Below are 21,066 nucleotides of genomic sequence, written 5' to 3' on the forward strand. Positions count from 1 at the left end.
AGAACCAATTCAGCAACCAGTGACGAAGTTGGGAGGAAACCAGTGCTGCGATCATACACGCGTCATGTTTTGCAAAGACAAATTACGGCTAGAACCAGAGCGAGTTCGTTGCTCTCAACAAACTGGTTTGTTTGGGTGAATATGAAGTTTATATTTTATGTAAATAAACGACCCTTTCACTAAAAGCTGGTGGTTTTAATGAGATATTCATATAAATGAGAGTAATCACAACAGGCAACATTACAAGGCATTTTACACAAGTTGTACATATTAAATACTGTCATCTAAATGTATTGCGACACTTTTTTCCTTTTCTTTTTTTTTTTCCTTCATGCGTGAAAGCGTTTGCTCTTAAGGGAAAAAAAGCATTTTTTTTGGGGAAACTATATATAGCGTACCATAACCTAAACATGTAAACTTTATACAATAAAGTGCTCCCCACAAGATCAACAGTGAGCTTATACAACCAATGAAGATGTGTGTAATATTTAAAGTACATTTTCATACGGCATTAAGAGCAAAAAACACACGGCACTGAAATAAAACTACATGGTCGCAAAACTTTCCTCAAGCTGTCAGCGTCGCCAACTTCTGAATGAAAACCAAACAGAAGCCTTCGCACGCAGGTAGTCGAGAGATGCGGTATGTACAAAAATTGCAAAAATGACAAGCCGGAAGGCACTTTTATGATTTGTGTGTGGGATCAAATTAAAAATGAGAATTTAGCAAACTGCGTCTTCATCACCGGCGCAAAGGATCCGATGCGATGCTAAATACGGTGCAGGAGTACATTTTCTACATGAGCGTCATTTATCTAAGTAGCTTTTGTAAATATTAGGTGATTTTTGCAATCTTTTCATTCATTCCATAAATGTGATACGGTTAGATAAATACAATACACACATCTATCAGCCCCGTTTAATTCAATAAACAGTGGAAGGTATCTATCCCAGACATAATGTGTATATCAGGCTTACTGGCTAGTTGGATGATCCAAAGAAAAGTCTCAAAAGAAAAATGTTTTGAGCAGCTTTTTGAGTCATACTTTAATTAAGATAATACTTAAAAAGGACAAATCAGAGTATCTCAAGGACAGCAATACAAATGCAGTAACAACTGCACTTCACAGCTGTTGGGGCAGTGCAATCTTGGGACTGTCCGAACATCACGGTATAAAGTAGAACAGCAACGCTTAAAACAATCCAATCTCCTTGAAATATAGCCAAGCATAGCGGTGCTACAGTTCTGCTGTGCATATGGAAAACAGATTGCACTTTTTTCTTCTGAACAATAAAGCATAATAACTATTCAACCCCCGAACATGGTGTTTTTTTTGTTGTTGTTGTTGTTGTTGTTGTTTGGGAGGAAAAAAAAAAACGGATGGGAAACGGCGGCTGGAACTTGAAGCAGATGGAGGGAGGCTGGAGAGTGTCCACTATGTCTAGGTGGTTTTCACCAGGTCATAGACATGGATATGAAAGTCATCATCATATTTGATGTAGTAGACAGAGGGCTTGGCCGGGACCTGGTAGATGACCAGGCCTGTTCTCTTCACGCCCTTGTCGGTAACATACTCCACCTGTTTCCCCACCAGGCTCTCCGTCTCTTCTCCTGGCTTCCTGTCTGCGGGCAACAGGTGTTTGTTTTCTGGAGGAGTGAAACATTTAAAAAGCAAGTCACATCGAAGACAGAGTTAGATTGAAATGTTCTCGCGTGTGATACTCGCCCGACACTGCCTACCGACAAGCATCTGAAAAAGTGGGGAAACAATAATGTCGTCCGGTTCGGTTTCGGAGCAAAACATGGATGGAAAGTATTAAAAACCAAAAGGTTCTGTGTCGTTCTTTAAATGGTCCATCTTATCATTACTCTATTGCAAAATGTGTTTCCTCTCTCCCTCTTGTTTTTTCCCTCCAATTAAATTTCCTTAATATCACCATTACGTCAAAACATTTACAAACCTAGTCATAAACACTCTCCATAATTATCAAGACAAATGTAAGAATCCTGTGTGTGTATATATATATACACAAATACATTTATTTAAATAAATATATATATATATATATATATATATATATATATGTATTTAAATATATATATATATATATATAAATATATATATACACACACACACATCTATTTAAATGTATATATATACATAAATACATTTATTTAAATAAATATATATATATATACACATATATATATATATATATATATATATATATATATATATACATACATATACACACATATATATATATATATATATATATGTATATGTATGTATATGTATATATATATATATACATACACACACGCACACACATACATACATGTATACAAAGCTTCAACAGGCTGAAATGACAATATATGAGTTTTTACAGGCCTTAGTATCTTGCGTAATGCTTCCGTATCCTGACGTTACACAAAGAAGTCCCACTATCTGAATCACAACTTGATTAAGTGATACTGAGGATCTGTGCCAAAGTCAATAGAACATCCTCAAATTGGATGCAGCAGTTTGTGGATGTTTGAACATAACCATTACCTCTGGAACAGCTCCAGAAACAGCTGTTTGGTGACAACACTGATTAGAGTCTTGGCTTTCATTCTCCAACATCTTGACCATAAATATCTAATAAAGAAAACGCCTCTGCTTTTAACCCCGAGCCTTTTTAGGAAAACTTAAAACTCTTGACAGTGTGACGTCAAGAGCATCTGTGCTCACCTTTAAAAATATGTACAGTTTGCTTCTGGGATTTAAACCCTTTGACGGAGACCTGTGATAAATAGAGACTTCATTGACCGACCACGACTGCTGGGGAACTCACATGGTATCCATGTCAAAAAAGATTTAACGTGTCTCCGAAAGCGTAAAAAATAAACAATTTTACAAATGTCACATGGCGGGTTCTTTGACGCTTCGGGGGCAAAAGTATTCAATAAAACTTTACAAGCCATAAATCCATCTTCGTCACACACAAACACACAAAGCACCAGTACCTGCTTCAGGCAGAATCCTGAGGTCTCCGTCAGCGTAGTCGTCCCACAGCTGGTACATATAAAGTACGGGGTCCTTTTCATAAGTGATATAATACCAGTTGGTCATGATTGGCGCTCTGGAGAGGACCATTCCTCGCCACTCGTTCTTCTCTCCATCCTCCTTCTCAAACAGATGCTCCACGGCTTTGCCCACCAGCTCCTCCGCCCCAGGAGGTATCTTAATCTTGTTGTTTACTACGGAGACACACACAACAAAAAGGATACGCACTATGGAAGTGAGCAACAAGGCAAAATTCACAAATCATAAAAGTGCATCACCTTAATTTATTCATTCGTCGCCTTTAGTAACTCACCGACTTTCTCCGACAGGACCTGCAGACTCGACACCCTCTCGTCCTTGAACAGCTCGATGCCGTAGACGCAGTCGAAGCCGTCGTACTTCACCATGAACAGCGAAGGGTTCACGCTGAGCCGGTCCAGCACCGTCCCTTTCCACTTGCTCTGGTTGCCCTTCTCGCGCCAGTTGTGTTGAATGCGGACTCCCAGAATGCTGTTGGGATCCGGGGTCAACGTGTCGCTCAGCTCCCCGCTACTCCGCTTTCTGGTAATGCAATGTAGAATACGCATGTCGTCAAAATAACGTAAATATAGTAATATATATAAATGTAAATCCAATATAGGATATTGGTTATTTACATGTTTGTGACATTATAGTTACTATTACACTATTATACACGGTAGCTTTGTTTCTACATACCTGCCCCTTTTCTTGGACATGCCTCCAGAGAGTCAAAGGGTACTGGTTAAGAGGAAAGACAGGGCAAGGTTCAGTTATTGTGTGAGTGAGGCGCACAGCTGCCACACATGCACTGTTCTACTCCAGCATGAGGAAAGGCCTCTGCTTCAGCCCGAGACTGACAGCCTCCGACAGCCAATAGATTTAGCCCCAAATGGAACAACTTCCTGGTTATTTACTTTAACCACACAGCCACGGAGGTCACTTTGTTTGTGAGGCACAGTCTCGCGCACATTTGTGTCATATTGTGCATTGCACCGCCTCAGTTAAAATGTTTTTTTTTAAAGACACAGATGAATAAATAAAAATTATGGCTGACACAACTTCCAATATGTCAGCCATTACACTGTATCTGACGAATTGTACAGTATGTGACGTTAGCCTAGGTGCATTACAGTGGGAACAACTTATACATTAGCAACATACATGTCAAATAGGATGAGGCGAGCCCCTGGTAAACTGCGCGTGGAGAGGCATGCCGTAAAGGCACCTGTGCTGGACTAAACCCAACACACCTACACCTCTCTCACTGTGGGTTATCAATACCACTCGTCTGTCCTAGCTTCCACCTCAATGCAGATGTTACTGTAAGAGAAGTGGAGGCGGCTAGCTGGAGCTACACGCGCTCTACGGGTGCCCCGCTCCACCCCCCCCGCCGACAGGTAACCCAACACCCGCAAACAACTGGGCGTTAACAGCCCCGGACGACGTCTTCGTTACCTTTACGCAGATGTCATGTCAGTATTGTTCGGTTCGTCTGGCAGAGAAATGCTGCCACACACACCAACACACACACACACACACGCACACACGCGCGCGCGCACACACGCCTGTGTAAAATCTCGCGAAACCTGTGGAAAATGGTGAGATGCGGAGACGAGACTCTAGTTCCCGGCGAGCCCTCGGTCACCGCCGGCGCGGGGACGGTCGCGAACACGCGCGCGGTGAACGCTGGGAGTTTGAGTTTACAAGAAGAAAAAAAAGAAGAAAAAAAAGAAAAAAGAAAAAAGGGTGATCGTGGGACTTTTTAACGACCGAAGTTACACAGGTGTTGCGGACAGTACCGCATGCTGCGTTCGAGTGTTTTCGGAAATAGCGTAATTACGGCGTTAGTGCGTGTGATTGACATGCGAAACGTCCACAACACGAACCGAGCGCGACACAACGCGAAGTGAGGCCGGGATTTTTTTTTCTGTGACGCCAGAGTTTCCTTGAATTTGACTTAAAGGGGCAGACGGCGCAAGATAGGTGTTGAAGCAACATTAGCAATAAATGAAATCTTATGATTATGTTTTTTTGTTGTTTTTTTTCTCACATTTCCTGCCCATGACAACATTTTGCATCTTCAGTTTCAGCAGACACAACATCCCAAAGCTTGGGACACATTTCGTCCTCTACACACACACACACCGACTGCTGCAGAGGAAATTACATATCTTGAATCTAATTATGTGAAGTATGTTTGGTCCTATTTCAACCTTAAACGCGAGGATGCACACACTATATTTGCATGATTCAAACCTGTAAAGTACAGTTGCAAAAGGTGATGCTCTCGACATATTATCTGAATAAATATCACTATCGTGGGCATCACACATCCACGTGGGCAGATAGTCACATTCACCACGCATTAAGGGTCAGTATGTGCAACATGATTGGGAATACCCTGGGCACCCTTCGTACTTTCGTCCCAAATAAAATCTTAAAGAAAACATTATATTTAAATGTGCTGAAATACGCCCCCTTTCTGCATAACCTCAATGCACCACTATCACCTGAGCCTATATTAATCAATATTGGAGGAGACAAAAAGCATAAGCAAAATATCTTGATATGAAAAAAGGTAACAGCTGGTCCACTGGAATCCGCACTGCTCCTCTAATAATGTTAGGCCGTATTTGGTATAACCGACGTTGTTAATACAATTGGCACCCGCTGATGACGTCATTTTCTTTGAGGACCAGCTGAGGGCGCGCAGCCGCAGGACGAACAGACGAAGTAGCTTTTTTTCAACGTGTTTTAAGTTACTTGTTTATTTACTTTGGGTTGCGGCGTTTTTTTTAAAGTTTTTGTAGCGTAGTTTAACACACGCACGCACACACGCGCGCACACACGCGCACTCTACCGGACTACCGCTGGACAGCAAACCGTGAGTAACCCGAATGGATGTAACTTAAGCACGACTTTGTTGAGCACTCATCTTACTTACTTATATGTCTATATGGTTTCATGGGCTTCAGGAAGCAAGCCACACGATTATGCCAGGTTATTAATTACACTATAATTAAAAGACAATTATAAATGCGCATGCTATCACGCCTGCTCACGAAACGGACTCCACTCAGGAATGTGCCTGCTCAGCTGTTCAGACACTTTTCTTGTTTTTTGTTGTTGTTATTTTTAAAATACAACAGTTACATTCATTCTGCAAGAATATACCTACCAACCAAATATGCAAACATGAATAAAACAGAAATGTTCCCCAGATTTCATGGCTGTATGGTGGTGTCGCTGCATGTGACATTTGTTTGTTTTAATTCACCTTGCTTTTTCCCCTTGCCCGTTTAGATTATATTCAACTCACTCAACACTTTTTGCGTGTTTTTTATTTATTTAGAATGAACAAAAACACAATTTAATTTCATTCACCGCAGCACTGCGTTGTCAAACAGAGAAATAAAACAACACCACTTTCACGTGTTCGTGTATTAAAAAGGGCCACATCTTGAAAAATGTAGATCTCAATCGAGCATGCTGCCGTATCACCGGTCAATCTAATCGGCCTAATTGTTTCTCAACACGGATGCGATCCATCGCCTGAAGGGCGGCACGCGTGTGTAGACATCGGGGGTCCTGGGGTCTCCGCATCGGCGTCCAGAGAAGGAGACGACGCCTGCTGCAGCTCCATTGCACACCAACGGACCGCCTGAATCCCCCTGAAACAGAGAAAAGAATACAAGACTCTCAACAGAAGGGGCGCTTTTGTTTAAAATAGCCAACCATTTTAATATCAGTTGCTTACTGCACACCTAAAATAAGGTGGCATCGTTTCAGATCTTTACTGTTTAGCGTCCAACTTTTACACACGCAACTCCTCCCACAGGTTGGTTTGATTGCTCGCTCAACGTCCACCCTCTTACCGAGCAGAAGCCTTGGAAGATTCGGGCCCCCGTGCCGCAAACCATCGTCCTGGTGATCGGAACGCCGGCCCATCTGCGACGACATGTCCGCTGCGTCAAGAGGGTCACGTTGACTTCCTGGAGCCTGATGGGTAAGGTGCCGTTGTCCCCTACGTCCCCCCAGCCGGCGGTGAAGCACTGACTGGATGCATTCAGCCGGGCCCTGATCGGAGGGATCAGCTGCACCGCTGCAGTCAGTTGGGCTCGACCGTTGAGCTGCGACAAGGACATTAAAAAACGGTAATTATAGGAGAATTCTAAAATCTGATGTAGTGTGTAATAAAACAACAACAAAAAAAACAATATAAGCTGTCCTCACCCTGATGAGCATGATGTCATTTGCATGTCCGTTGTAGTTGGGGTGTGGGAAGGATTGGACTGCACTGAACTCCTGCTTTGTAGGCTCATTAGCGGTCAGGGAGCCGGCTCCGAGTACAACCGTGTATGACCTGGAGATCACAATGTATTGATTACCGGACGTGAAATATGCTCTTGAGGCTGGTAATAATCTCTCTTAATGGAAAACCATTTTCCATGTTGGTCATCGTCATCACTCTCAAAGCATAATTTAAGATTTAAAAAAAAAACGCTCTTTTTTTCTCCTATCTACACATCACTGCTTTCCACTGATTGTAAGTACAACAAAGTGAACATTTGTGAAAGAGAGCATCCCTGAACCAGGAACACCGGTTTTAAAATGACTGCTTAGCTTATTGTTTACTACAATGGATTACTTACACTGGCACACAAACAAAAAGTCCCTGCATGTGTATTTTCAGACTGAATTGATGTGAAATGAAACAAGCGGTGGCTGTGATTTAAAAACAAACAAAAAAAAAACAACAACAGGAAAAACATATATTGGGTCTTTCAAAAAGAAAGAAATAATAAATAAAAAAAATCTTACCTGGGTATCTGGCAATGTGCCGCAGTGAGCACGAAGTCCTCTCTCACCAGGACTCCCCCACAGTTGTGGCGACCCCGGAGTTGCAGCGAGGCCATGTAGGGACGCGATTGCGGGGCAGCATCTCTGCCTCCAACAATATGAGAAGCATCCGCTCCTGAAACACAAAAGAAAATCACAATGCGTTATTTGATTTATCCGGGTTTTGATGTAGTAGATGCAGATTCACAATGTCTTTGCTCACCATTGAGGACAAAGAGGAGCAGTAGCAGGTAACTGGTTGCCATGGTCTCTGGTCAAATCCACACCTTCTGCTCGTGGTCTTGTCGTTTTTTTAAAGATATCTTGCTCATCTTGAGGTCTTTGTTGCTTCAGTGTGTTTGCTAACATGTCCCGAAGCCGTTGGTGGCGTTCTAAAAGATTTTTTTTACATTTCCCCAAAAAAAGGGTTTCGTAATTGATGCAAGAAACCGGCGGCGTTGGAAATATAACCGCCACGCCAGTGTTTGTGGTTTATTGCTAAATGGTAGCGCTTGGATCGAGTGAGATGAGTTATTACATCACAGTTTGAGTGTTAGAACGTTCTTAAGGAAGAATGTGTTTGTGTGTGTGTGTGTGTGATGCAACGTAGAGAGGCCACAGCCTCTCAGCTGTGTGTGTGTGTGTGTGTGTGTGTGTGTGTGTGTGTGTGTGTGTGTGTGTGTGTGTGTGTGTGTGTGTGTGTGTGTGTGTGTGTGTGTGTGTGTGTGTGTGTGTGTGTGTGTGTGTGTGTGTGTGTGTGTGTGTGTGTGTGTGTGTGTGTGTGAGTGAGTGAGTGAGTATCCACTTTATATTCTCAGGTAAAAGTGTATCACAGTATTTAAGTATTAAGTACCTCTTGGCATTTTAATATTTTAGTAACACTGTTGAGCTCAACTGGAGAAGGAACCTTTCCATTTGTTTTATTGACTTGAATACAATTGTATAGCTCTTGATGAAGAACGTTAATACAGCATTTAAAATTGAGATTCATTTGGAATGGCCGTATTTTAGTCAACTTTATTTATTTTTTAACAAATGTAACAGTTAAATAGCACAGACATTCTTGAACAAGTTATAATTGAGGTGAGGGGTTCTTATAGTGGATGTTCAAATGATACCATTTATTTTTGAAAGAAGGACATTTGTAACAAAATTCAATTCAATTCAATTAAAATTGTTTTCCAATTGCATCAAATGAAGAAAAAAAGAAGAGTAAAATGTACCTCTCGCGTCACACCGAGCAAGTCTTCTTTTTTTTTAGTAAACATTAGGTAATATCCTATTTGTAGAGGCCCTAACACTTTTCCAATGTGTCAGTTGCCTCTACAAATAGGACCACGCTGACACCACACTGACATGACCACGGTCAAAGACTTGTTTGCTTCAAATCCACACCTGTTCCCATAAGCAGGCACTTACCTATATGCCTTTTAATGTTAACGTGCCACCCTGTGTTCAAATGTAGGAACTGCATGTCCCAATTCACCCGGTGTTTCACTCCAAAGATTAGAAGAAAGCAACCACATGACGGCTCCAACACTATTTGGAGGCTGCAGAAAAGTCCGAGACGTACCCGAACATGAAAAGCAAAAACTTCTGCCGTGGCGACGGGAGGATCGACCGCCTGTGAGGTCTGCCCTTTTTACACACAGCACAGTTTTGATCTTCACAGTTTTGAGTTCCATCTGTTTGATCTTGGCTCCCTGACGCATCTTGTGCAAAGCATACATGCACCATGTGACTAATGCATGTTCAGATGGACTGTTAGAATTGTGCACTCTTCTTTCATGTCATCCTCCAATTTATTTTGTTTTTCATTTTGTATTTGCAACACGAGAAAAGTGTGATGCACTTTTTATTCATATATGTATATTTTTATATATATATATATATATATATATATATGTGTGTGTGTGTGTGTATATATATATATATATATATACATATATGTTTATATATACAGTATATATTAATTTATATATATTTATTCATATATATATATATATATATATACGTGTGTATATATGTTTATATATATTTATTCATATATTTATTTATATATATATATATATATATATATTCATTTATATATATTTATTTATATATATATATATATATATTAATTTATTCATATTTATTTATATATATATTTATATATATATACATATATATATATATATATATATATATATACGTGTGTATATATGTTTATATATATATATATTGATTTATATATATTTATTCATATATTTATTTATATATATATATGTATATACGTGTGTATATGTTTATATATATTACATCAATTATTGCTTACATTCCAATGAGCTTTATTCATTAATTATGCCCAAAGTTCACTCTGAATTTGGTAAGCACTGTTTTAAGTTCGCTGCACCTGCTGCTTGGAATGCACTGCAAAAAACTCTAAAGTTAAAGGAGCTCATCGACCTTGAAACTTTGAAGACTCGTGTGAGAGAAATTGGAGCGGCTTCATACCGCACTTGTTCTTGTTTTGGTGTGAATCCGGAGCTTTAGTCCTGTTGCCTTATCTTTTTTTTATCTTATCTGTGTTATGTGATTTCTGTTGTGTCTGTTGCAATTTTTCTATGCTGCTGTCTTGGCCAGGCTTCCCTTGAAAAAGAGGTCATTGTATCTCAACGGGACCGACCTGGTTAAATAAAGGCTAATAAAAATAAATTATTTATATATATATATATATATATATATTTATTCATATATATATATATATATATATATATTTATTCATATATATGTATATATATATATATATATTTATATATATTTTCATATTTATTTATATATATATATATATATATATATTCATTTATATATATTTATTCATATATATTTATTTTTATATATATATATATATATATATATATATATACGTGTGTATATATGTTTATATATTTATTTTATATATATTTATTTATATATATATATATTTATATATATATATTTTTATATGAAGAGTGACCTGTGATGAGCGGCAGGCTGAACACAGGGGATGTGTCCCCATCACAAATACCTTTTACAAATATATTCCTTACATTATTTCCGTGTCAGTGCAGCCATGCAGTTGTCTTGTGTCAAACCAAATGAGTGATTTCAAACGGCTAACATGCCACCACTTTCTAATAATGCACCCTTGATTCATGCTTTACAGACGAGTCATCCACAAGAGCAAGGACAGGAACACTCCACTTGACTCACACATTCAAAATGACCATTAATATTATTATTACTGTGGCTTTTATTCACTTAAAACACAAGTTGTGCTTTTTCTGATGGCATGCTCAATGAAGGAAATCAAAACGCGGTATTTGAAGCAAAACTTTTATTTAGAATTTCTCTCCCATATCACGGTGAGCATAAGCTGAGCACGATGTTCACTCGTTGGCTATGATGTTTTCTCTGATCCAGTCCACGTACTTTGACACATCGGTGTACACGTTGGGTAATTCGCTGTCCTCTTTGTAATCGCAGCGTTTGTTACAGTTGAAAGACACAATCCCAGCAGCCTTCCCGTTGCACACCAGAGGACCACCGGAATCGCCCTGCGAGGAGGGAGAGGATTCATTCGTTTATTCGTCGGGTTATTTTAGACGCTTGTTTTGTCCGACCATCGTTGCGTTAAAACGGGAAGAAGAAGAAAAACACACCTGACAGAATCCTTTTCCCGTATCGTGACCGCCTGCACAGATAACATTGTCGGAAAGCTGCAACCACTTATCCTGACAGGCCTTCAGGCCGACGGTGGAGACGTCCACCACTGTCAGATCGTCCACGACGGCGCCGTTGCTCTTGATCGCGCCCCATCCAGCCACCTGGCACTCCACCCGAGGTCCGATCGCGGTCGTGGAAAGATCGATCGTTTTTATCTTGCCGCCAAGCGGAACCTTCGTCTGCAGCTGGAGGAAACACGACATTGAAACTAACGTTCTACGTCTAATTTAATTTAATTTAATTTAACTGGACAAACGTTTGCTGGAGCGTGGTGCTGATGATAACGAGTCGCCTGTACTTACTTTGAGGAGCATGATGTCCCAACCCTTCTTTAAGTTATTGCTATCGTAGCATTCGTGTTTGATGGCCTTGACGATGGATAATTTCAATCCATCACCGTCGCGTACGTTGTTGGTGCCGAGAACAACGTGCGTGACATGGCTGAGCGAGAGAAAACGGAGCAAAATTGTAATGTATAACGATTTAAAGATGATTTTAAAGATGGCCGGAAGAGGCGACGCCACTCACACACAATGTGCGGCGGTGAGCACGAAGTCGTCCCGGATCAGGAACCCTCCACACGCCACTGCGGACCCGCTCAACAACGCGGCCATGTACGGCATCGAGTTCTTCGCGGCCTTGGTCCCATTTATGATTTTGCTCCCATCGGCTGCAAAGATGAAAGAAAACATCAAAGTTAGTTTCAAAACTCCCAAAATGTTAACAACGCTTTTTGGAATCTTACCGTTTGGTCCGAGACACGCCAGGAGATGAGCGATCAGAAGCGTGTGCAGCGCGCGCATGATGCCGGTGAGCCGTCTGTCTCCTCGAGGGCTGCGGGGTGGACCTTTTTTATACAGCAGCTGGCTGTGAGGACCATCGGTTTCATCTTGACTTTTAACCGCTTCCTTTGTTCAATCAAGTTTGCAAGTTTGCAACCTACGCGTTTTAAAAAAAAAATCTTTTTAATCTTAGCATTATCTTGTTTGTTTATGTTATCTGATGAGCTCAGTTGGCGTGGAGCGCTTTATGAGCAGCATGCGATGAGTTTCACACGTTGTTGTCCTTTAACCTTTTTTATGTCGTTTATTATTCACTTTTAATATATTTAGGACACTTTCAGCCTCTTGGTTTAGTTGATTCTAGGCCTCCTTTCTTCATCTTTCTTTATGACATTACGTGACCTTTTGTTGGAGTCATTCAATAAGTGGATAACTCTGATTCTGTATTGTGGGAGTCAAAATGTTTTTGCTGTGTCCATACGGGTCACTCAATTAATTCATAATGATTTTCTTCGTCCCTTTTTTATTTTGCTCATGATTTATTTGCAGAATCTTTAGAAAAAAATGTCACTGCGATCCCACTTCAGTTCACAATAATTAGATTTAAATTGGGTGAATTTGATGACTCAGTGACACTTTATTGTATCTCTTTTATGTAAAAAAAAAAAAAGGAGACATTAATGGAAAGATACCAGTAATGATTTTAGTATCTTTTTTTTCTCATCATTTTGTAAAAACAGTCGACTCAAATATTTCTTTCTGAATTCACATGACGGTATCAGATGAACCACACAAACCACTTTCCTGCTTCAGTTCTGAGTGACAAGTCACATTTATGAAACCAGTGAGTGCACAATCGCTTTGGATAATCGTCACAAGTTTCGAGTTTTGATTATGTTTCACAATCACATGGATGCATAACTGCAGACTTTTTGTCTGCCTTATGTCTGTCTTGAATAGAAAGTAAAATCTAATTATTAAAAGATGCAAATGAGTAAAGAATACACATTACAAACTACTGCCCTCAACCTTTAGGGTGACCAAAGGCTCCAAGCTCACCTTGTAGCAGGTTATGGTGAATCAATATATTGCAAATTTGCTTGATGATGTACAACTAAAGCCTTAAAACAACACCTGCATTATGATCTGCTATATTATATATAATATATATATATATATATATTATTTGTATATATATAATATATATATATATATATATATATATATATATTATATATATATTTATAAATAATATTAAATGTATGTGTGCATAAATCAAGCAAATCACATTTACATACACAAAAGGACTCACTTTATATTAGAAATTTGAATATTTGATCAAACGTGGGAATTGTTTTTACATTTGAACTCTAATGACCTGTCTCAATTGTAAATGTACAACCTAGAAGTGCAAGAGACCATTTCTAGAAGTCCGCTCCACATTCTTTTCCCATTCACGATTCCAATCCTGAACACCAAAAAAACTAAGAAAGATATCGTAAATTGCGTTAAATTCCCATTTGGAGACTAATAATCACATTTATTTTCTTTCTTCTTGATGTTTTAGTTACTGTTAATGGAACCGCTTGCATGGTGGTGCAGGTGGAGCATATGTGTAATTACTATGTGACAGATTTGTGTATGGCTATTTTCTTCCTCTCCCCCCCCCCCTCATTTTCTTTTTGTTATTTTTGACAGTTTAAATATCCTTATTGTGTTAATTCTGGGTGATTTGGACCTTCTTGGCTCCCTGTTTGTTGGTCACAGCGAAGGGATCTCATGTGATCTTACGTTGCAGTAATCTAAGAACACCGATGCAACAAGAATATTCTTTGATAAGGAAATAACATTTCTCTGAAATCGTGCCTCAATCTAGACCGACCACAGTCGCCGCGGTTTCCAGGTTCAGGTTTGAGTTTTGTTCTCACAGTTATGAAATGAATACCCAGACCTAGACAGAAAACACCTTGTTTTACATACGACAATATGTAATATACAGTATGCAATTCTTTTCTTTCTGTTGTGTATAGTCGTCATGTAACTAGTCACACATTCAAATGTATTCATTGTCATTATATTTCATCACACAAATCAAACTACAGAAAAGGTTTATTGCCAAGTATGTTACACATACAAGGAATTTTGCCAAAAAACATAGTAAAAGACACAATTTAAAAATATGTTATTACAGTGACAAATGTGTATTTAAATACTAGAGTTGAGCAATAGTTGTTGTGTGGTAATTGTCCTGAGGACGTAAGTGTCCCGAGTCAGTGGGGTTCCCGGGCGTTGTTAATGATCCGTTCATCAAATCAAACGGTTCAGTGTTTTCCTCTTAAAATCAATACTCGGATGCGGTTCCCATATTCATAAATGCAAGCTGTTGTGCTGTCTGGTTATAATGTCATGTTCCGGTTTACACAATTTAAAACCCTTGTAAGCTTGTAATTTATACAGAGAGGGCCAGAGTCAGACCTTAAAAGGTTGCATAGCTTCTCTGCTTTTTGACCACTAGTGGGCGCCACTCCAGCAGTCTCTGTCCTGGCTACCCCCTGCAGTTCGTCACAAACCTCCCTCAGTCCAAGCCAAACAGGGGTCAGTCATCCTTCTGACAGGAGAGAGAGAGAAATAGAGAGAGAGAGTTGTTATGCACATTCATCCTGAGGAACAGAATAGAAGATTCCCCCCAGCCCGCATTTATATATATATATATATATATATATATATATATATATATATATATATATATATATATAATATATATATTATATCAATATAATATATATATATATATATATATTATATCAATATATATTGATTTATATATATATAATATATATAAATATATATTGATTTATATACATATATAATATATATACATATATATTGATATATATCCATCCATCCATCCATTATCACCCGCTTATCCGGGGTCGGGTCGCGGTGGCAGCAGGTTCAGCAGGCCGACCCAGGCTTCCCTCTCACCCGCAGCACTTTCCAGCTCATTCTGGGGGATCCCGAGGCGTTCCAAGGCCAGCCGGGAGATATAATCCCTCCAGCGTGTCCTCGGTCTTCCCCGGGGCCTCCTACCAGTTGGACGTGCCCGGAAAACCTCTAATGGGAGGCGTCCAGGAGGCATCCTAACTAGATGCCCGAACCACCTCAGCTGACTCCTTTCGACACGAAGGAGCAGCGACTCGACTCCAAGCTCCCCCCTGATGTCCGAGCTCCTTACCCTATCTCTAAGGCTGAGCCCGGCCACCCTACGGAGGAAGCTCATTTCGGCCGCTTGTATCCGAGATCTCGTTCTTTCGGTCACGACCCAGAGTTCGTGACCATAGGTGAGGGTTGGAACGTAGACCGACCAGTAAATGGAGAGCTTTGCCTTCCGGCTCAGCTCCCTCTTCACTAAGACGGACCGGTACAGCGCCTGTTTTACTGCTGCAGCCGCACCGATCCGCCTATCGATCTCCCGCTCCACCTTACCCTCACTCGTGAACAAGACCCCGAGATACTTGAACTCCTTCGCTTGGGGTAGGCAGTTTGCCCCCACCTGGAGGGAGCAATCCGCCGGTTTCCGGCAGAGCACCATGGCCTCAGATTTGGAGGTGCTAACTCTCATCCCTGCCGCTTCGCACTCGGCTGCAAAAATATTGATATATATACATATATAATATATATACATATATATTGATTTATATACATATATAATATATATACATATATATTGATATATATATATACATATATAATATATATACATATATATTGATATATATAAATATATATTTGCATTTATTTATATATATATATTATATATATATAATATATATATATATATATTATATCAATATAATATATATATATATATTATATCAATATATATTGATTTATATATATATAATATATATAAATATATATTGATTTATATACATATATAATATATATACATATATATTGATATATATATACATATATAATATATATACATATATATTGATTTATATACATATATAATATATATACATATATATTGATTTATATACATATATAATATATATACATATATATTGATATATATACATATATAATATATATACATATATATTGATATATATAAATATATATTTGCATTTATTTATATATATATATAAATAAATGCAAATATATATTGATATATTTATATATCAATATATATTTATATACATTATATATATATATATATATATATATATATATTTATTTATATATTAAGTGTATTTCTGGTCCTTGTGCTTTGGATGCTGCCACACATCCACAGAGGAGGTGCTCAGGACATCCCAGAACAAAACAGGGTCCGAAAGACAAACTTTGTGATCTAAAAAACATTTAGTCTGCCGAACTATTCACACTCGTGGTCAGAAGCAGCTGATGATAATATGTAATAATCTCAAATGCCGAAACAGAGCAATAATCTACTAATACTGTGCGTTTAAGTACACTCGTAGTTTTCATTACGTGGTTGTGAGTAAAATCGCTGCAGTGAACTTTATTAATAAATGTGTGGTTTATTCCATAGACTGAACACAGCTGTCTGATGGAAGCATGGGAGCTCGCCGGAGCAGAGGGGTAACCGTGGTGACGGTCGCACACCTTCTCCAGCCACCTCGCCTGGCAGATGTTCACCGCCTGCACATATGATGATTATTTTTGAACGAGCAAAGTGTGGAAATAAAACACTTAAATGAGAGCCGACAGCAGGAGGGAAATAAACTGTTTTTAAAACTCTGACAGCAACGAGATGATTGGCTCACAGAGGTTGTGGCCAAATCTGATTGGTTTAACTCCAGTCAGCTGATTGAGTTGAGAGAGAGAGAGAGAGAGAGAGAGAGGGAGAGGGGGCGAGAGAATGAAGCTCTTTCCTCATTGAACTTGAGCTTAATTGTGTCTGTCTCTCTGGTTTCTGACCCTCTTTTTGAACCCCCTCCTCTCCCTAAACTGTGGATACTGATCCACCACATCAAGCCATCCTCCAGTTTTATACACATACAAAACATTAACGTTCAGGGGATCAACTTGAAACATCCCACTGGCACATTGACTCTGTGACGAACTAGATGAACCACGGAAACCACAGTTTCCAAATTCAGTTGTTGAGCATCAGTGCAGCCGCTGTTATGAAACCGCTTTGCGACAGTTTGCCTGTTCCGTCTGTTCGTGTTTTATTTGACCAGAAGTGTCTCACGCAATCTTTTTCGTCTGTGGGATCCTGGCTATGTGCACATTTTACAATCGTTACAAATATACCTATAGCACATGCAGGCAAGCACTCACATCCACAAACCGAAGGAGGGCAACAACGCGGCCATGGGTTATTATTTCTATATATATATATATATATTTTTTTTTTTTCTTCTTCTTTCTATATATATATATATATATATATATATTTTATTATATATATATCTTAAAATATATATATATATATATATACACAATATATAATATATATATAATAGTGTGATGCTCTTTGTATTTATTTATTTATATATATATATTTTTTTCTTTATATATATATATATATATATATATATATCTTAAAATATATTTATATATATATACAATATATAATATATATAATAGTGTGATGCTCTTTGTATTTATTTATTTCTATATATATTTTTTTTTTCTTCTTTCTATATATATATATATATATATATATCTTAAAATATATTTATATATATATATATATAATATATATAATAGTGTGATGCTCTTTGTATTTATTTATATATATATATATATATATATATATATTTGTATCGTTGTTGCATTAATGTCTTTGATCTGAAAATGCTCTTCATCAGCTATAGATAAATACACCAGGAAAGAGTTGCCTTATAGTCTAGTAGTGAGTTGGTTTGGCTGCAAAAGGTGTCAATACCTTTTGGAAAGAAGCCCCTTATATATATATATATATATATATATATATATATATATATATATATATATATATATATATATATATATATATATATATATATATATATATGTGTATGTGTGTGTGTGTGTGTGTATAAGCACAGTATTTAAAAATACAGCATTTGACATTGAAAAGTGACGTTTTATTTTTGTATTTGAGATATAGAACAAACTGCGACAGGGCAACTTGAATACAGCAATACCTTTTCACAAGGCATACGCAGAAAAAAAAGAAGAAGAAAATCATTATTATACGACATGCCAGCCAACTCACGATAAGGCAGAAAGGATGTCAGTCGTTAACAAAAGGCCATTTTATAAAAGTGAGTTTAAAGACTGTTCAATAGAGGACAATGAAAGTACGCTGACTGGTTACATTTAACAACGGTTCCGCTTTTTGATCCACTCAAGGTATTTGGATACATCTGTGTAGACGTTAGGTTTATTTGGATAGCTGCAGTTTTTGTTATAGTTGAAAGACACAACTCCAACAGCCTTCCCGCTGCACACCAGAGGGCCACCGGAATCACCCTGTGAGGGAGAAGATTAATTTGTTTATATGTATAGAATATGTATAGAAAACATTGACATTCAAGTGTTTTTTTTTTATCACGACTGGACTGAAAACATACCTGACAGAACCCTTTGTCTGTGCCATATCCGCCTGCACAGATAGCTTTGGCAGGAAGATTTTCACCCCATTTCTCCTTGCAGACCTTCTGGTTCACGATGCGCACATCCACCGCCTTCAGCACGTTGTCGGGTTTTCCACCAGTTATCGTATAACCCCACCCGGCTACGCTGCAATTTGATTCATCTCTCATCTTGGTTTTCTGGAGTTGGATCGGTTGTACTTTGTTGTCCAGTCGAGCTTTCCTGGACAGCTGGGGGCCGCAGAATGAACAAAGGGATCCACAATTCAAGTTCAAAAGAACAACGAGTGGGTGGAAGATGGAGCCGCTCTTCGTATCGATGTTCTTCTTACTTTTTTTTTTTTTACAGTTTTGGGGCGGACTAGAACTGAATCCATCAGAACATGAAAAGTAAGATTTGAAGGTCAAAATGTCACGCGTGGTTAAATATCGACTCACCTTGAGAAGCATGATGTCGTCCCCTTTTTCAACGTTCTCGTAAGATGGAAACTTGCACGTCTTCACGTCGTATCTCATTGATTTATTATCGACCTTCTGGAGATTGTGCGTACCGAGAACGACACTGAGTTTCCTGAAAGGCCAACAACAAAAAAAAGCATGTAATATGAAGTTATTTGGATTTCTTGATCGACATCACTCGAGGAAGGTGAACTCACGGGTGCTTGCAGTGCGCCGCGGTGACCACAAAGTGTTCATTGATGAGGAACCCTCCACATTTGTGGACTCCGTCGTTCTGCACCGACGCCATGTACAGCATTGAGTTCTTCGGGACGTTTCTGCCGTTTATGATCTCGCTCCCGAGTGCTGGAAAAAGGATACGAGGAGCGGAAGGACGAGTTAAACGGTATGCGCTCTGGGCATCGGAGACCGAACTAGAACGTCGTGGTCTTACCGTGAAGCCCGAGGCACGTCAGGAGATGGAGAAGCAGAAACCTGTGCGTGGCGCGCGTCATGCTGGTGGTGCTGATGCTGCTGTCTTTGAGGCGTCAGGGCGACACTTTTATATACCACCGCATGCTCAGGATGGGGACCCTGTGGTTAAGGTCTGCTGCGACAACACGCCTTCAGCCACATCCTCTGTTCCCCGGTTCCACCTTTTAATCTAGTCTTATAGTGGTGAGTGCATGTGCAGTATTGCCATTGTTTACAGTAAATATATAAAGCGTGTGGTTCAGCTGCAGCCTGAAGCACGTACTCTCATTATGTGATTAGCGTGGGATGAGTTTTCACACAAGCAATTTATTCTCTTCTCCATTTGATGTCATTTGATATCTTCAGTGTTTCCTTTGCATGGAATTACAACGTCTAGGTCTGTCACGTTGATGCCATTGGGCTTAAAAAAAGACCTTTTTCTCTTTTGACTTTTCATTTGGATAATATATATATATATATATTATATATATATATATACACGCACATATATATATTATATATATATAATATATACATAATATTATATATACAATATTATATATATATATATATAATATATATATATATTATATTATAATATATGTATGTATGTATATATATATTATATATATATTATATATATATATATATACACGCACATATATATATATATATATATATATATATTATATATATATATACAATATTATATATATATAATATATATATAATATATATATATTATATTATAATATATGTATGTATGTATGTATATATATATATAAGTGAAAAAAACTAAATGATTTGTAACGGATCCACTCTTTAGCTGCAACCTTTGGGCTGCTGGGTGACCTCAGGTTTAAGTGTCTGAACTCTCACAGTCAGGAAGTGTGCAACGCTCTAAAGTCACGTGATCGCTGACTGGCGGCCAGAAGTCGGTTGAGCCGTCGCGTCGCGTCTGCTAGAGTTTTGTTGGACCACGGTGGAACGTGTGTGTAAATGGCGTCTGTGGTCAACGTGTGAAGAAGTACGTCCGACAAAATATATCAATCGGGCATTTTGTATGTAATTATTCCCATTTATCAGGAACATATGAGAAGGC

General features: G+C 38.5%; 4 protein-coding genes across 5 annotated transcripts; all 4 read right to left on the minus strand.

Annotated features, from left to right (window-relative positions):
• Nucleotides 1-180: 180 nt before the first annotated feature.
• On the minus strand, nucleotides 181-4,995 carry zmp:0000000521 (spindlin-1). The gene is made up of 5 exons (XM_034530635.1): nucleotides 4,526-4,995; nucleotides 3,767-3,808; nucleotides 3,363-3,610; nucleotides 3,010-3,243; nucleotides 181-1,647 (listed from the first exon to the last, which is right to left on the minus strand). Exons 2-5 carry the CDS (start codon nucleotides 3,784-3,786, stop codon nucleotides 1,442-1,444), a joined length of 708 nt encoding a protein of 235 aa, XP_034386526.1. The 5' UTR covers nucleotides 3,787-3,808; nucleotides 4,526-4,995; the 3' UTR covers nucleotides 181-1,441.
• A 1,501-nt stretch (nucleotides 4,996-6,496) lies between these two features.
• Nucleotides 6,497-8,322, minus strand: LOC117729989 (serine protease 57-like). Its single transcript, XM_034531424.1, has 5 exons — nucleotides 8,133-8,322; nucleotides 7,892-8,045; nucleotides 7,304-7,433; nucleotides 6,946-7,200; nucleotides 6,497-6,741 (listed from the first exon to the last, which is right to left on the minus strand). The coding sequence occupies exons 1-5, from the start codon at nucleotides 8,173-8,175 to the stop codon at nucleotides 6,589-6,591; spliced, it is 735 nt and encodes a 244-aa protein (XP_034387315.1). The 5' UTR covers nucleotides 8,176-8,322; the 3' UTR covers nucleotides 6,497-6,588.
• A 2,964-nt stretch (nucleotides 8,323-11,286) lies between these two features.
• Nucleotides 11,287-12,470, minus strand: LOC117730115 (trypsin-like). Its single transcript, XM_034531653.1, has 5 exons — nucleotides 12,402-12,470; nucleotides 12,185-12,326; nucleotides 11,959-12,097; nucleotides 11,593-11,841; nucleotides 11,287-11,487 (listed from the first exon to the last, which is right to left on the minus strand). Exons 1-5 carry the CDS (start codon nucleotides 12,457-12,459, stop codon nucleotides 11,320-11,322), a joined length of 756 nt encoding a protein of 251 aa, XP_034387544.1. The 5' UTR covers nucleotides 12,460-12,470; the 3' UTR covers nucleotides 11,287-11,319.
• Nucleotides 12,471-18,520: 6,050 nt separating this feature from the next.
• On the minus strand, nucleotides 18,521-20,134 carry LOC117730114 (trypsin-like). Of its 2 annotated transcripts, none has more exons than XM_034531650.1 (5): nucleotides 19,945-20,134; nucleotides 19,709-19,856; nucleotides 19,491-19,635; nucleotides 19,032-19,283; nucleotides 18,521-18,930 (listed from the first exon to the last, which is right to left on the minus strand). In XM_034531650.1, the coding sequence occupies exons 1-5, from the start codon at nucleotides 20,003-20,005 to the stop codon at nucleotides 18,778-18,780; spliced, it is 759 nt and encodes a 252-aa protein (XP_034387541.1). In that variant the 5' UTR covers nucleotides 20,006-20,134; the 3' UTR covers nucleotides 18,521-18,777. The 2 variants fall into 2 exon arrangements, with proteins under 2 accessions (XP_034387541.1, XP_034387543.1); XM_034531652.1 differs by having other exon boundaries at nucleotides 19,491-19,623; nucleotides 19,945-20,130.
• Between the last annotated feature and the right edge of the window lie 932 nt (nucleotides 20,135-21,066).

This window comes from Cyclopterus lumpus, chromosome 4, assembly GCF_009769545.1.
Source record: "Cyclopterus lumpus isolate fCycLum1 chromosome 4, fCycLum1.pri, whole genome shotgun sequence".
NCBI classification, from domain to species: domain Eukaryota; kingdom Metazoa; phylum Chordata; class Actinopteri; order Perciformes; family Cyclopteridae; genus Cyclopterus; species Cyclopterus lumpus.